At 40.4% G+C, this 17,166-nt stretch overlaps 1 protein-coding gene across 1 annotated transcript; it reads right to left on the bottom strand.

The window, feature by feature from the left end:
* Nucleotides 1–2,373: 2,373 nt before the first annotated feature.
* On the bottom strand, nucleotides 2,374–13,775 carry opn8b (opsin 8, group member b). The gene is made up of 4 exons (XM_026142668.2): nucleotides 13,529–13,775; nucleotides 4,989–5,282; nucleotides 4,221–4,549; nucleotides 2,374–2,878 (listed from the first exon to the last, which is right to left on the bottom strand). The coding sequence occupies exons 1-4, from the start codon at nucleotides 13,641–13,643 to the stop codon at nucleotides 2,522–2,524; spliced, it is 1,095 nt and encodes a 364-aa protein (XP_025998453.2). The 5' UTR covers nucleotides 13,644–13,775; the 3' UTR covers nucleotides 2,374–2,521.
* Between the last annotated feature and the right edge of the window lie 3,391 nt (nucleotides 13,776–17,166).

The raw sequence follows: 17,166 nt of genomic DNA, 5'->3' as shown, positions 1-17,166 counted from the left end.
TTCTGCCTTTAATGGATTTATACGTCAGCTGGCGTTGGCGACCTTTATGCCCCGATTTTAACCCTCTCAGGCACAAATTAAACTTTTTGTTGCTAATGCACAACCAAGTCCTGCAGTGGTACTTCGGAGTAAAAAAACCTCATAAAATATGTATGTGGGGTAATCAGGTTGGTAGTTTTTAACTGTTGCAAATCGGCAACGCCTGCCTTGAGAGGGTTAAAACGAGATTAAGAAAACATAGACTTAAATGTCAGTCTTCTTTCATTATTCTTGTTGGAGATCGAATGTGTGATTGTCATTTTCCAAGACTTTAATGCATTCATTAAGTGTTTATTTTCAAATATGCACAATCCCTTATATACATAAATATGTTCAGTGTTCAGAACGCTACATTCACAAATCACGATCGTCAACAGTAGTTACAAGTTGCAAGAAATAAAAAAAGTCTGCTTGCCACACACAACAAAATTAAAACACCAACTCCAATATCAAAGGCAAAGGGAGTTAACATCAGCTGAAGATTCAGTTCGTGCCACCATTTAAGTCGATGTCTCAACACTAAACCAACCTTTCAAAGCCGAATGAGCTGCAAATGAGGCTCTGTCACAACACACTTGTATTAGAGAAGTGTTTTGAAAATGTAACGCACTTCACATTCTGGCTCCACATTTAAAAACAAGGATGTAGACTATGACTAAAAGCAGCCAGTGTTCATGACTTTGACTGAAAACGAATGAAAGCAAAGCCACGTGTGTTCTGTTAATCAAGAACGAACTCTTTCAGATGCTATCAAACAAAAGGACATCCCAATAAAGATATTTACCAGCACACACGGCCACACACTGTTGGCATTAAAGCTCCAAAAATAAACAAAGCAAAGAAAATTCTGTCTGTCATTTTAATTTCATCAAAACAAGATAAACTCCAAAGAGAGGGATCCTGTCCCAGATGACGCTGGGCGAGACGCACTGGACCGAGATAGAAAGAGATACCAATACAGTACATGCTCACAACATGGGTGTTGTCAGAATCACTGATTAAACCATGCATATGTCAGGTTGCTGAAATAACAGTACAACACAATACCTATTTAACACATACGGTAACTGCCTGTGCTGTTCCAGAAATAAAATGTCAGTCAAAAATATGATTGTGGGGTTTTTTTTCAGGAAAACCAGATCAAGTATCTCAAAATAATCACAAACCTATTCAAATACACGTGTATACTGAACCTGAATCATTAAAGTGGACCTATCCTGCTCATTACTAGTCCCGTATTTTTAATACCTAACTCCAGAGCTAGCTCTTGCTTTCCACATTTCACAGTTCAAAAACAACCCTCCATTTAAGCCAGCTTTCTTCTGATTGGCTGCCGCTCTCAAATGTGCTACTGTTCTCGCAGTGAGATCTGTGTGTCTGAGATATGGAGGAGAATTAGGGCCACCATGTTCTCTCTCTCTGACATCAAACAGATCCAAGAAAAGAGAAACAAGTTGGACATTTAGGACAGTGTTTTGGTTCACCAGGACTTCAGTTGAACCCAGTATTTGAAACTCTGGCCATGTTTAATTGGAGCATCCACTACCAAAACAGTTTATGTGACATGATCAGGAAAAGCAGAATAGGTCCACTTTGAAGTAAAAAATCACCTTTTCTTTGCTATGATCAAGGTTTTTGTTGTATTTTTCTGCGCAACCTTTGGTTGATATCTCACTTTTAAATGAAGGAGCCACCTTTCTCAACAATCATTAATTCAGTCTTCTTCACACTACTGGTTGGGACTTAAAGCCAGGGAGTGTAAAATAGGGATCAGCTATTCTTGGTTAAAAGTTAAAAGGGAACATCAGGCTGAAATGTGCCGAGTATTTGGAAACACTGGGAAAGTGTAGCATCTATTGAAAGTTTGTAGCATTGGGCATTTGGCTTTTATATCTATAAACTGGATGGAAAACAACCTTCCCCTATAATAATGCATTCCCACTGGTAACAGCCTGTGGGAAACACTGCAGTAAAATGTGGTGACAACAATAAAAAGAGTGGCCCTAAGTTTTGATTGTTCAAAACCTACATTGCTGCAGAGTGCACATTTGCACAGTTTGAGTATATGTCGCAGTTGATTGTCTTCTCACTCCTCTGCCTCTTTCACATCTCATTGTGTTTGTGTGTATATGTAGTAAATAACAAAAAGATGTTTACTGTGGTGAGTTCTTCAAGGGCACGGGTGTGCTCAGCAGCTCTGTCTCTGAAACGTCTCTCATAGCAGGGTTTCACCAACTGTAAGCACAAATTTGACTCTATATTACAGCTTTTGTTGGCTCCACATTCACAGCATTTAATACATTGTGCAAACACATCCTCCCACATGTCATGGCCAGTCAGAAAAGGGCCAAGTATTACCCTGCTGTGGTATAATACCACACACCGTTTGGAAAGAAACAAACAAAAAAACTTCTGTCTGTCTTGATAACACATTATTTTCAGTCTTTGTTCTCAAGTGTGCTCCAAAAAACAAACCAGTCTTTCAACCCAAAGTCACTGACTTGGATTCTGTGATCTCCTGCAAGGTAGATCGTGGTTGTTCTTTGGGCTTGATGCTAGCACTAACCATGTAAATATTGTTGTCACTGATCGTGTTGGAGACTTTGCACGGCTTACAACATAAACACAGCCACGACAGCTGATTGACCTCCCTTTTGAAGCTTTGGCTGAAGAAGTAGTAGATCACAGGGTTGTAAACAGTAGAGCTCTTTGCAAACATGCACGGCAGCAGGCTGACTTCAGGTGGGATGGTGCTGCTGTCACGGAAAATGGACCACAGGCTTACCAAACCGTAGGGTGTCCAACAGCATATAAAGCCTATACTGATCAAAACAGCAATCTGAAATAAAACAGGAAGATAAAGTCAGCAAAAAACTCTCAAAGTCGATGAAAACAAAGACAAGGCAAGAATTTCATTGGATTATGATTGGGAGCGTCACTGATTTAGTTATGGTTAGAAAAAAAACCCTATCAATTCTCAGGTTTTACATATTGGGACATAATAAGAATGATCTGGTTCTTAGAAAGTCTTAAAATGAGGTAAATAACAACTTCAGGTAAACAGCAACACATCACATCATGGCATTACTTAATAAAAACTAAGCCTAAATGCAGAAGCCGTGTGTGAAAAACTGTCAAGCACGGTGGTGGCAGGTTCATGATTTGGATTCATTTTCTTGCCACAGGACTTGGACACCTTGCAGTCACCGAGTTAAGCATGAAGTACCTGTATACCAAAGTGCTCTAGAGTCAAGGTTGAGGCCATTTGCCTGATGGAAAATGAGTCGTGCAACAGGACAGTGATCCCAAACACGGCAGCAAATCTCCAAAAGAATGGCCGAAGGCACACATATCAAGGTGTAGCGATGGTGTCAAGGTGTCCAGTCAAAACTCAGACCTCAACCCAAATTAAATTCTGTGGTTTAACCTTAAAGGAGCTGTGCATAAACAAATACCTGCAAACCTCACTGAACTGAAAGAAGAGTGAGGCAAATTCCTCCTCAGCATTGTGATAGACTGAAAAAGTCATACAGAAAACCATTTGATGTAATTGCTGCTTAAGGTGCTTCAACATCAGTGGTAAATGGCCTGTATTTGTATAGTGCTTTTCTAGTCCCTAAGGACCCCAAAGCGCTTTAGACATCCAGTCATCCACCCATTCACACACACATTCATACACTTGTGATGGCAGCTACATTGTAGCCACAGCCGCTCAGGGGCGCACTGACAGAGGCGATGGGGTTTTCCTAATTTTTTGACACACTGCTTCTGCACTGTTGCTTAGGTTTTGTTCAATAAATAATGACATGGTGTAATATGTCATATGGTTTACCTAATTTTAAAACCTGATAAGGACCAGTTCTTTTTTAGTGCCTCTTAATTAAACCATAGACAGAAGGTATGCTTACATTTGGCTCCAGATTGTGACACTTGTGGGTGTAAAATGGATTGGCTTAAAGTTTTCAACAACGAGGTTAAATGTGCTTTTCAGTCCTAAAAAAATTAAAATGAACTGATTCTGAGAAAGGAATAGGAGGGAACTTAACTAACATCAAGCCATTGGTTGACCAAACCACAGGGTATAGTGCTGACTGGATGAACCGTCTCTCTCGATGATCAAATATTCAACAATTTTCAGAATTTTAACCCTTTAAAGCAAACTACAGTAAAGAGCGACTCACTAGTAACAGCCTCCGATGGAGCTTGACGATGTTGGGGATTCTGTGGCTGTTGTGCATCGACTTTTTGTAGGTGAAATAGAGTTTGATGGCGATGCCAAAGTAGCAGCAGAGGATGATGACAGTAGGCATGACCAGGTTGAAGAAGAACAGGGAGATAACAAAAGAGAATCCCTCATATTTCATCTGGCCCCAGGCAAGTGAGCAGGACAGGCCAAAGGGTTCTGGGCCGTATCGACCCCAGCCCACTATGGGAAACAGAGCCCAGATCAAAGCATACAGCCAGGACCACAGGCACAGCATCTTCACCTTCTTCCAACTGATTTTCTCCCCTGCAGTGAGAAATAAAGAGAACAGTTGCTTTCTCCTTCTTATATGCAGTTAAATGGCAGAGCTTAGATAAGATCCTATATTTCTTAAATCACATATCACATGCATAGAAATAATTTAGTTTTATTTATTAAACACCGAAACACAAAAACAGTTGCCTTTATGTTAAAACGCAAAAACTCTGTTACACAGTTACACTGAAAACAGGTTTAAACATATGGACGTGAGCGAGATGTTTCTACCTTCAAACAATTAGAAAACATTGCGGATGGTATGTAATACAAAGGTAAGAAGATTTTTATTTCCATTAATTCTCTTTTATATTTGACAGCATGGCTCTTGTCTGTGACCTCTCTGCCGGTTCTATGCATACATGAAAAGAGGCAGCTGTGGGAAGAGCATCTTTGGAAACAGTATTTTTGTCAGCCCTGAATTACTTACTAGGTGACTGCAGGTTGAGGGACACAATCAAGCGCACAACAGCCAAGATGGTGAGGTTCATGATGCTGGCCATGCCAAAGAAGAATCCTGCCAGGCCATAATAGACACAGGAAACATCTCCCCCAAGCCAGCGATGGCTCCAGGCAGACGCCACAGCTAGAGGGTACATGGTGACAGCTGCTCCCAGGTCTGTCATGGCTAGATTCACACTCAGCAGCTCCGGCGGTTTCATCCTGGACGACCTTTTGAATGCCACGATAAGGACTTGCAGGTTTCCCACAATGGAGAGCACAGCTGGGATACAGAGGAAGAGGAGAAGATGATATAATGAATAGAAGTCTAGCTACACAAACACACATGCCGTCTGCAAAGGTGTTTAAAGTGGTTGATGCCTTTGGATGCATATTAATCGTGCGTTAAATTATGTCAAATTTGTCCTTTAGCTGTTAGATGATTTAACAACAACAATAATCAGCATTCACTGGCCTTGATTGCGGTACGTGTGAGGTCCACATTACTGTTCCCCTGTGTTTGAAGAAGTGCATATAAGCACATACACTGACACACAGGTTAAACACACAGTGCATTAACAATGATCCTGATCTGTGTAAAAACACAAGACTCTGGATGGATGTTGGATTTGTTTCTCTGGAGAGGAGTGCGACCACACGGTCGTTACATCGTTTATTGAATCCACGGTAGAGGTTTAACTAAGGAAGAAGGACAGCTTTACCCACTGGCTGCCTGCAAATGACACACAATGCTAATCTTTTTAAACAGCCTCACAGCCCATTACAAAATGATTTGACCTTTTCTTTTATAATGGAAGGTAAAAGTCAGGCGAGCACCTAAGTGCAGCTTCAAGGTTTGTGTGAGGTGCTTTTTTATTACTAGTTTATACGCTTAGACCACAATTCAGAGATAAATACGTCACTTTTTACTCCTCTATATTTATTTATTATCTTCTGTAAAATAATTGCTGCAAAATCACATCTGCAGCACAGTTTAAAATAAATAAATAAATAAATCCATCAGTAGGAAAACGTTACAATGTACTGTTTTAAAGGAAGGAATTTTCTTTTTTGGGTATCTTTTGACCACACATTGATTTTTTTCCATTCTCTATTTACAGAAATCTTAATGAAATCTTAAAAAAAAAAAATAGATAAGGTAGTGTTAGTTGTTGTTTCTGACTCTATCCTCTCGTCTCCCTGCATTTCTGGAGCAGATGTATAAGACGGAGACGGAGATAAGGTGAAGCATTTTGCACATCAGTTTCCACACCTCAGGCAAATCTGTGTTTCATTAAACTCACTATGACATTTGCCCCATTAAACCTTTAGGGGATTATTTTCCTGATAAACACAAGATGTTTTTGAAATAGGCCAACCAGCATCTGACCATAGCCTGAAGAACTATTCACGTCTGCCGTTTAGTCTAAAGGCCAATAAGGATATTACTTAAAACATTGTACGTCTATTTGAGCTATCTGAACAATACTGTTTTTATCACACTGTTAAATATTCACATATAAGGGTAATCTTTTACCTCTGACCTCTCAGTAATACAGAAAACAACCACAGAAAGAAAACCATAATGTTAGGGCATTGGCAGGCGCTCAAAGCTGAAAATAACAGTACTTATTTCTTTCACATTTCAAGCAGAAAGAAGTCATGATTATGTCAGACACAGATTAACGCTAACTCTGTTGCCTCTCTTTTGTTTTCCTCAGCACAAAGCCGCCATTGTATCTCTCAACATCTCAACACTCTCAACACTGGAGTGGGTGATTCGATGAATTTCCTGCCAGATCGGTGAAATTGGTGAACGTATACGGTGATTATCGCTGTGATTAGTGTAGAAAGAAGAGCCTAGCTTCTGTTTTTGGCAGAGAACAAAAGGACAACAAAGGTTTAAAAAATCACCGATGTGGGGAAATAACCATGGTGATTACACCTTTTCTCAGAGATGGGATTTTTTAAAAGGAGGCACAAATATTTGTTGCTAGATCAGCTTTTGATGCTGGTCTCACAGTCATGGTAAAGCAATGGCTAAGAGAATGAACTGATGAGGATGGATAATATCTAAAAAGAAAAGTGACAATAAAATGTTCTGCAGGGGAGGAGAGAAGTGTACACATTGTGTTGAAGTGCTTTTAAAGTGCTCATGTATAATCAGCTTTCTTCACAGCCTCCGCAGTGTTGAACTGTGAGGTTCGGTTGGTAGATTTGGATCAATGCCCGTGTATTTCAGAGAGATAGTTTTCCAGTACATGAAAAATGTGAAAAATGTCCAGATGCTGAATGATGACCTGCTGAGCTTCAGGCTGTAATTAGAGCTAGCCTATAGTGTGCCACGTCTGCTCCTTGGCTTGAACATGAAACAGTTTCCAGAGGTGAGGATTATTCCTGAGCAACCTCAGCTTAGAGCACTGTGTACTTTCCTCTCACTCTCTTCTACTGTGGGTAATCTTGTTAACCTTTCCCCGTAAACTAGAACACCAAGAAACTCCTTTCCTGCACCTGCTTCTGTCTTAGCGCTTGAAGGACTACTTTAATGTTGCAGAAGTCCATTGTCTTAAGAGGAGTTCAGCATTATGGCCGCATATATTTTTAAAATCAGACATCATGAGTGAGAGGTCTTGGTAGCCGGGAATCGGTCTGCCAGGGGCTCCGCTCCTGGCAGACCAGCGTGTCCTGGATCTCCTGGGCAGATCCAGGACACGCTGGAGAGATTTTATCTCACAGCTGGCCTGGGAATGCCTTGATGTTCCTCCGGATGAGCTGGAGGAGGTGGCTGCGGAGAGGGAGGCCTGGGATTCTCTGCTTAGGCCCCTGTGACCTGGGCCCTGGATAAGCGGAAGAAGATGGATGGATGGATGAGTGAGAGGTGGATCAAGCTCATAAGTTGAAGACACTTATAAGGTAGTAATTTCTCAGTCACAGGTTCAATAAGCCCTAAAGGATCCTGCTTTTTTTTCTGTTTGACTCTAAATCATACTGGAGGTTACAACATGAACATAATGTTTATTTAATAAGAGTTGAAACAAGCAATTAAACCATAAACTGATTAGAAAGATTTTTATTGAGGTTTTAAATCAAGTGATGAGCCGTTTCCCAACTTTCCTTGACTTCATACAATATTTCGCCCACCTACTGGCTGTTAGATAGCAGGTATACATTGTTTTCATATAACGTTCATGCCCTGTCTTGCTGAACAAAATATTGCATTGATTTTTTTTGCTGGAAGCAACCTCAGGGAAACAAACAGATGACAAAACTAACAGCATAAATGCACTTCTGTGTATATCCAGCACTAAGACAGACTCCTTCGTCGTGAAGGGAGATTCTCTGACAGTCTCCCTACACAGGAACTCTTGATTTTATGTAAGATCTCCTTTGGGACTTTTTAAGCTCAAAGCCCAGTGACCCGATCAACTTCCAGCTCACTGCAAATTACTTTCAAGTGGCTTTAACTGCTCTCTGCAAACAAAAAAGAATCAATGGCGACATGTAACATCATCCCATATGTCTGCAAATAGAGTTTGTCTTAGCTACACACCCACTATCTCATGATTGAATTAATGGCTGGAGGAGTTATGTTTAGAAAACCCACATTATAACCAGTTATAATACAAATGAGGGAAGGGTTATGAAATACAGACACACAGTCACATTAATTCCACCCACCACATCGGTGATCAAGCCCAGGGAAAATTCTGTTTTACCACTTGCTTTATGGATTTGGTTGATGGTTAGAAGAAGAGTGCATGCATAATGTTGTGGAGGGGAATAAAAAGTCAGACAGGATCATGAGTTTGAAGCTGAAAATTGTTTAGGTGACGATGAATGTGCATATGCCCCACAAGTTAGATGTTAGTTACACGAGAAAGAGGAATTCTACACTAACTTGGATGAAGTGGTAGAGAGTGTCGCCAGGGGGAGAGGGTGGTGATGGTTTAAGAAGACAGAGGCAGAAGGATTTCTCTCCTCAACAGACGGTGGTGGATTTTTTTCTGTAGTGAACACATGCTTCAAGAAGAGGGAGGAACATAGGGTGATGTGTAAGAGTGGAGGCAGCTGGACTAAATCCTGGAGAAAGTGTAATGTGAAAGAGAAAAGAAACTGCAAGCTGGTGTGAGGGAAGAATGTAGCTCGGCAGCTAGACAGTAGTCTGTAGGACGACTCTGGAAGGAGAGGAAGTGAGTGAATTAAATGGAGGAGGTTAAAGAAGGTAAAATGTTACACAGAGTAGTTGGGTGGTAGGTAAGAGATAACAGATGGCTGGGACAGTACAACTGAAGTGGTGAGAGAAACTGCCAAGAAGGTGTTTTGTGTATCCTCTGAGCAGAAGGAAGAAGACTTGGTGGTGGAACGAGGCTGTGCAGGAAAGTATTCAAAGGAACAGGTTAGCAAAGAAAAAATGGGACAGTCAGGGAGATGCAAAAAGTATACAGGAGTACTGGGAGGCTATGCACACAGCAAAGAGAGGGGTGGCAAAGGAACGGACTTTAAGTGCGTTGTATGTGGACACTAAGAAAAGAAAAAAAGATTTGTATCAATTGGCTAGCAAGAGATTGAACTGGAAAGGACGTGCAGGAGGTTAGGGTGCTTAACCCTGGAGAACCCATGGGGTCAGATCCGACCCCATTGGTTTACTAGGGAAACCATGGGGTCAAATTTGACCCCATGGTTTCTCCAGGGTTAAAGATAGAGGAAGGAGTACTTTAAGGAGCTGATGAATGAAGAAAATGAGAGGAGCCCTCACTTCCTCCTGACTAATCCTCTGCGCTTCCTGATTCAGTAACTGCAGAGGATTAGTAATGAGGAAGTGAGGGCAGGCTATGAAGAGGATGAAAAGTGGAAAGCTGGTTGGTCCTGTGGAGCTATGGAGATGTCTAGGAGAAAGCACAGTGGACCAGGTTGTTTAACACTGATTCCAGTTTTTATGAACAAGGAGGACGTGCAAAGCTGTAGGAGCTACAGAAGGATTAATGAGCCATACAATAAAGACATGAGAAAGAGTTGTTGAAGCTGCATGGTGCACTGTCTTCTTTCAATATGGAGAAGGTTTGGACACATGCAGATGAAGCACATGGATATAATGGACAACGGATGCTGAGCATGGAGCTGCCAAACTGAAGGAAAAGAGGAAGACTGCACAGAGATTCATGGATGTAGTGAAGGAATACATGCAGAATGGTGATGTGACAGAGAGGAAGGGGTGAGGTGGAGGCAGATAATCCAGTGTGGTGACCCCTAAAGGAAGCAGACAAAAGAAGAAGCAGTAGGTTTGAAAACATGTGTCCCTCCTGGACAGACTGGATGTGAGAAAGACCTGTAGAGATCCAACTGCAGCAGCATTTGTGATCTATGGATACACACAGGGGTAAATGAAAAGGGGTCAATTATATAGTGGTATGACAGCCCTTACTGTTAGATTTAGACAGACAGATGAAGAGGCTGTTTTCATCCTAATCCATACATGGCTTAATAATGGTCTACTGGTACAGCATCGACACGTAGGAGAAGAAGTAACAGCGTGTTTTATATTTAGGGTGACTTTTGCTTAAAGGTCACAACATGGGACAATGTAAAGACGCAGCTCCTTTTTTTTCACGGGTACAAAGTTTGATGATTTTATTTGAGTTAAGCTACAACATTAATAGAAAGGATGGGTAGTTCTAAGAGTCTTTCTCCCACTGCACTGTCGCTTTTTGTTTGTAAAAATTGTAAAAAGATTTTTAAAAAATGTAAAAGCACATCTGCAAAGGATACACCTGTGGATCTTTGACTATAGCTTCCTTGGCAACCATTTGCCCACCAGACTGAACAGACTGAGGAACTAAAACATCCTTCAATGTGGAATAATAAGACTGACATCCAGGTCACAGGGAAAAAAACGGAGGACAGAGGGAACAAGGAGGTGCAAATTACAGAAATGAGAAAATCCCTTTGTGGTCCCGTCGTTGTGATTGTTTGCCCCACCTTAACTGCATCTGCCTCTGCTCTTGTTTAATCATCCCTCTGTGTCTGTAGTCTTGTTCATGGTGTTTCATGCTCCTGTTCCTCATGCTGCTCGTCAGATGTTATCTCTGACTCTTTTAGTATCCTTAACTGTTCGTGCAAGTCAAATAAATGGTCATCCTTTTGTTTGGGTCCCCTGTAGACCTCGCCCCGGTAAAGGTCTTTAGTGTTTAACCCTCACAGATAAACATAGGATCCTTTTGTTTCTAAGCAGGCATGCTTTAAACAATGCAAGGGCTAATTTGAATCCAAAGGGAATTAATTTTCTTTTTTTAATCTTTGGCCATTCTGCACAAAGTCAAGGGTGTAGACACTGTGTGGGAACATCAGGATAAAGGGACTGTACTACAAACAGTTGGAGTAGAATGGTTTAGAATAGGAAGTCAATCGGATTACTTTAATGCAGCTGTAGCTAACTTGGTCTTCTATCATTATTAGGGGGGAATTCAAACTGTTACTAAACTTTTCTTAGCCTTTTAGCAGCTTTTATGAGTGTGCACATGGACATCTCCCTGCACACATGTGCTGTTTTTCTGTTCCTGTGATGTGACTATGACTTCAATCACTGGATATAATTTGTCTGTATTTGTGTGAAATTTTCTGGGAAGAAACTTGCCTCATAACCAGAAGCAGAGCGATGGTGTCGGGACTGATTTCAGTGGAAGTGATTGATTAAGCCCTATATAGTGTATTTCCCCCCCCTGTGGGCAGCAGAGAACCGAACAGAAATGAAATCAGACCAGGCTTTGTATTAATCATCCAGCATCAAAACACAGCACGGTTTATCTTTCTCTAACTTCTCTTAGCTTGCATTATTTATCCAGCTTCCCTGTAGCACAATCTGTCAGACTACAAACTACAGCTCATCTATGTTTTTATCTCAAAGCATTGCAAAGCATTGCTGTCCTCCCAATCCCACCACGTCACCACCTAAAAACACATGAAAGGCCAGCTACATTCTGAAATCATGTTTGATTCTAAATGCAAAATGCAGCACAAAAATAAAATAAGGCACACATTTCTCATGCTGGATAACAGAAAGATCAGCAGGGATGACCTGCAGGTATGAGGTGAATGTGGTTCCCAGACAGAACAACTACACCAACTGTTTTTGTCCATTAGAAGAACCAATTCAATACATCAAACCTCAAACATTTGGATTATGAACCTCTGCTGCTTTGCTTCATAAATCCTGCCATCAGTGGATGAAAGGGCCGGTGGTCTTTGTCCTCGGCTGCTATTCTCCACCCTCTATTATTTCAATCTATCAGTCTATCTTTGGTTGTGCAGTAGACTTACTGCTTAATGATGCATTTCCAGGCAGATAAACTGTGCGAAATAGCAGGAGGATGACTGAGTCTCTGTGCTTCTGTCCGTCTTATTGATCAGGAGATCACAGTAGCTTTGTGGAGATTTCTATGTTTTTAAAGTCTTTACCAGCAGGCTGGACACCAGAATTATCCCTGCACTGAATTCTCACATTAAGTCTGCACATGCACAGACAGACCACACCCCCTTTGGTCTCTCACCTGATAAGTGCCCCTTTGGTAAGATTTTTTTCTTCCCAGTTTCTGTCTGGCGTCATTTCAAATTTTCATTTTAAATATGGCCCCTGGCATCAGTTCTCAATAAAAAGCAAGGAAATGCCTCACAGCTGTGTTTCCATAATTCTTCTAACCCTCCTGCACCCCAGGACCTCCTTCCACCTTTTTCTGTCATCACAGCCACTGCACGCATTTGGAGCACCTTGAGGAGCAGCATCCTCTCTGACCTCCGTTCATTGGTGACAGGCAGGTAATGATAAGTGAATGATGGTAGTGTTTACCTCGGCCTCGTCCATGTCTGTCACTGTAATGATATATAATATCCCAAACATAAGTAATAATAACCTCCTCCACCCCCATCCTGAAGGCTGTAGTTTTTCTTTTAAATAAACTATTTTAGTAAACACAGAATCTAAGATCTTATATAAAGGGCGGCATACAAGGTTGAAGACTTACTTCTGTCACTTAGGATTATTCTGAAAGTTATATTATATATTCTCTGAAACCTAAGACCACTGTTCTCCTTACCTGACTGTACCAAACAGATTTCATGCAAATACACTACACACCACACAAACTTACTCTAACCTTCTAAATGACGGTGTGGAGGGTGGGTGTGGGAGATTTCAGATTTAAGCAAAACGTTAGGTCTCCTGTGACTTTGCAAAACGTCTGTCACATTTTCGGTCCGCTGACTTTATTCTGTTCTGCACGCATTTTCAGTATCATGAGATTATATTTTTTTTCCCAGTATTTTCTCAGAAAGCTGCTTTGAACTCATGTGCGCAAAATGGATTATAAAAAAAAAGATCAAGCTCTTTTAATTCAGTTTAGGTCTCCAAAGCCGGGAGAATAAGTCAATGCTATTGAAGAGTATATTCCCAGACAGGATTAAGATGATCAGAGATGGGAAGCATTCAAAAACCATAAACTGTCATTGTTTCTAGTTTAAGTGCGATTTTCAACTTACTTAAGACCAGCAGGTAGCAGCCCGTGCCGATGTCCAGCGCCGGTGATAAAGCAGAGGTGTACTTATCCATGAAAACAATGATCAGTAACCAAGATAAAAGAAAAGTGATCCTCATGCGATCCCGACGAAGCGGAGAAGAGTCAGACTGCGCCTCTGCTGCTGCTGCGCTCCGGTGTCAGAGGCATCTGTCCTCAGGAATGAAGCTGAGACGCGTACCGGCTGAAGCCTCGTGCCTGCAGCCAGCGTGTGTTGTCAGGGTGATGATGCGTAAAGAGAGGATCATCCAGCGTCTCCAGTGCCGTGGTGTCACTGAGCGTTAGATGTCAAAACGGGAAAACAGGTTTATGTTAGCTTCAGGTTGAGTTAGGTGAGAGTGTGGGAGCTAGCCAGAGACCACAAAGTAAATAAATAAATATACAAGTAAAAAAAAAAACTCAACCTTTTACCAATTAGACACAAAATATCCTGTTCTCAAATTTTGCTTTGTTGTTTTCAGTGAAGTATCTGAAAATCCCCTTTATGTAAATGGAGTCAACAAAATATTTATTGTATCATTATTTCTTCTGGTAGAACAAAGATAATTGTTTCTGTGTAAACAAGATAAGAAAAAGTTCCCCAAAATAAACACAAATACATACAAAATAAATACAAAAATAAATACAGAAAACAAATACAGAAAAGGGACTAATTTCAGCTATCACTTTTAGGCTAATAGACATAAAAGTTGAGGGGGCAAGGCTCTAGAGCAGGGGGCAGCTGCCCCCCCTTGCCCCACTGTAGATCCGGCCCTACAGTTAACTTTTGCTTACTCAGAGTAAGACTGCAATGTAAAATTACACAACATGAACTGCTATAATATGTAGCACGAGATCCATTAAAAACTGGCACAGTAGATTTAATAGCTTAATCGTTGAAATGCTCATCGTTAAAGTGGTGGTTAAAATTACCAAAGTAATTTTGCCTCTGTACATAACCACAATGTATTTTAAATATACTTTTGTGTAAACAGTTTTCAGGGGATGAAAAGTAATTGGACAAAATACCATCTTTTTAAATATTAGAAATGTTTTAATAGTCAAGTAAACTAACATGAGTCTGCTGAGCTACAGATAAGGAGGAGTATGGTTCATCTTATTAAGACATCACATTAAAACATCATGTGGCAAATTCCAGGGGGAGCCTTTAAAATACTGATATACTAACATGCTCATTATACCAGTTTTTTATTGTCAAAAAGCCCCCAAGAGCACTTATTTCTCAATCTTCAAGGAAGGCAAGGAGGCAGGATACTTTTTTCCTGTTCATTTTCAGGTGACAAAATGCATCAAAAGGTCTTAACAGCTGGGGTAGACTGAAATTGCTTTCTCCTTTTTTCAGTAGAGAAAAACTTGCTCATTTTTTTTGACGAAAAAAGACAAAAAGAAGTTTTATCCTCTGACTGCTGTTTCTTTGTGCCGTCTCTTATCTTTTCAGTCCCTACATTGCTGTCGATACCAGCAGTAGATAACTGTCTGCAAATCTATTGTGGAGACTCAATGACCCTGACACTCTTCAGACAGCCTGTCACACATGACATCTATGGCAGCGTAACATGCAAAAGTAATATTTTAGTGCTGCTCAGGGGTGTGAAAATATTTTTCTTTTTGTCCTGTAGAGACTAAAGGATCTTACAAACGAGTTATTGTTGTGTCATTGACTTGTTTGTATTTGTATTTGTGTATTTGAATAATCAGTGTTGAGTGTTGTCATGTAAAAAAGTTGCCATAGCTACAGGGAAGATATTTAAAACCATGTTTAAGTGATTAAAGTTAATACATAGAGACCAAATGGGATTCTCCCAGCACTGCTGCCTCATTTTGTTGCATCACATTATTTTAACAACTACAGGACTGCTGCATATCAGAGCCTTCAGGTTACAAAAATACTGAGGCAATCATAAGAGGCTTAGCATGAATCTGTTGCACCAAGATACCCTGTGGATCTTTCAAAGCATGGCCTTTTTTACTTTTTCTTTCTTTCTTTCTTTTTAAATTTTGCATTCCTTCATTAAAAAAACAGTTTACCCTTAAGATTAATGTAGGAAGTATGTGCATTTGTGCCCATCTCCCTTTCCTTTTGGTAGCTTTCAAGGTTTCATAAGGCTGACAATCAATTAAAGCTAAACTGTAACAGCGGAGATCACACATCTCTCTGCTTCTACAAAGCAAACAGTCGATAACTTCTTGCACTTGTTTTCTGTTGCCTTAGAATTGAAGATGCTCTTATCCACTGTACATCTTTGCATGAACAATGAATTTAATTATTCAGTGTGAAAGATTCAGTGCTTCTAGAGATTTAAGCTTTAAGAAGCTGCCATTATGGACTTCACTAAACAACGAATAAACCCATACATCCCCAACATGGCATGGAAATCAGTTTGAGTGGCTGGTGAAAACTGGAGCATTAAGCAGCACTAAATGCAGACGTTTGAACCTTTATTCACACCCCGGCTGCAATTTGTGCACAATGCAAATTTGTAGGCGACAGTGGGAACATAACTGTCTTCCACTTGATTTAAAGATGTCAAAGCTAAGAGACAGCTAAGCTTGGTTGGTGATTGCATCACAAACAGCACTTTTATCTAAAAAACAGCAACAACAAAATCTACGTGTTATGCAAAATCCATGGGGCGTAGTGTGCAAGGTAAAAATATGAATACAACACAAGGCAGAATTTGCTGACGGACCTGCGATATGAGTCAAATTCAGCAAGGGATTTTTGTGAGTATGCAGTGGACAAGGATGTTCAATATAAGCGTGTTTCAATACAGAGGAAGTGGCTGATATCCTGATTGCTAGTTTAACACTTATTTAACAGAATAATAAATTATAAATGCATATGATGTATATGTTATAAATGTAGCCTGTCGAATCTTCTGATTATAACATCTGCAATGTTCAGCGAAGTCTGTTTCTCTGCTTAAACTGATTACAGAGTGATTAGAAAATAGTGACCATGTTGGATATAATGAATAACAAACCAAGATTCCTCTGGGTAGATATAAACCTCTGAAGATGAATGAGCTCCAATGTGCCTTGATATTGACCGTATGAATGAGGAAATAAAGTGGCAGTCACTGGAGGAGTCAGAGACACTATAACTAAACCCTTCCTTCTGCAGCAGGCCTAGAATGGCCAAGCAAACCTACATCGTCTTCCAAAACGTTTCCCTTTTTCTTTCGCTCCATTTCTGCTCAACACTAAACTTCCTGAAATCGTTCACATAGACACGTGTAGCGCCGGTGCTGTCAATTAAGGATGGTTTGAAATTCATAGATCACAGGTTTATAAATTGCAGATTGGATTTTCCTTTTTTGTGTTCAGCATCATTTGACTCACATGTGGGCACATTTTTGTGGATGACGTTGAGCTTTAAAGTATAAATCTATGAACATCTTTAGAAAGGGGTCTCGTGACCAGTGTGAGCTCGAGGGAGGGTTGCTTGAGGTAAAGAGTAGGACTTACTAATAAAATAATGTTATGCCTAAATATAATCTTAGTGACATAAGCTTTGTTAACTAGTGAGATCCATGGTTATTTTTCTGCATTTTTTCGATTTTGGATAATTTATTCACATTTTATTTTATTTAGTTATGCTGC

The sequence above is a fragment of the Astatotilapia calliptera genome, chromosome 15 (genome assembly GCF_964374335.1).
Source record: "Astatotilapia calliptera chromosome 15, fAstCal68.1, whole genome shotgun sequence".
NCBI lineage: Eukaryota > Metazoa > Chordata > Actinopteri > Cichliformes > Cichlidae > Astatotilapia > Astatotilapia calliptera.
The sequence above is the reverse complement of the archived record's forward strand: the minus strand, read 5'-3'. Positions and strand labels throughout refer to the sequence as shown.

Bases quoted from the DNA above. Each gene is read 5' to 3' on its own strand.
- opn8b (XM_026142668.2), bottom strand. From the start codon at position 13,643: ATGAGGATCACTTTTCTTTTATCTTGGTTACTGATCATTGTTTTCATG. The intron at 5,283-13,528 runs GTAAGTTGAAAA...TCTGTATCCCAG, and splicing joins CTGCTACCTGCTGGTCTTAA to CTGTGCTCTCCATTGTGGGA. The intron at 4,550-4,988 runs GTAAGTAATTCA...TTCTCACTGCAG, and splicing joins CCTCAACCTGCAGTCACCTA to GGGAGAAAATCAGTTGGAAG.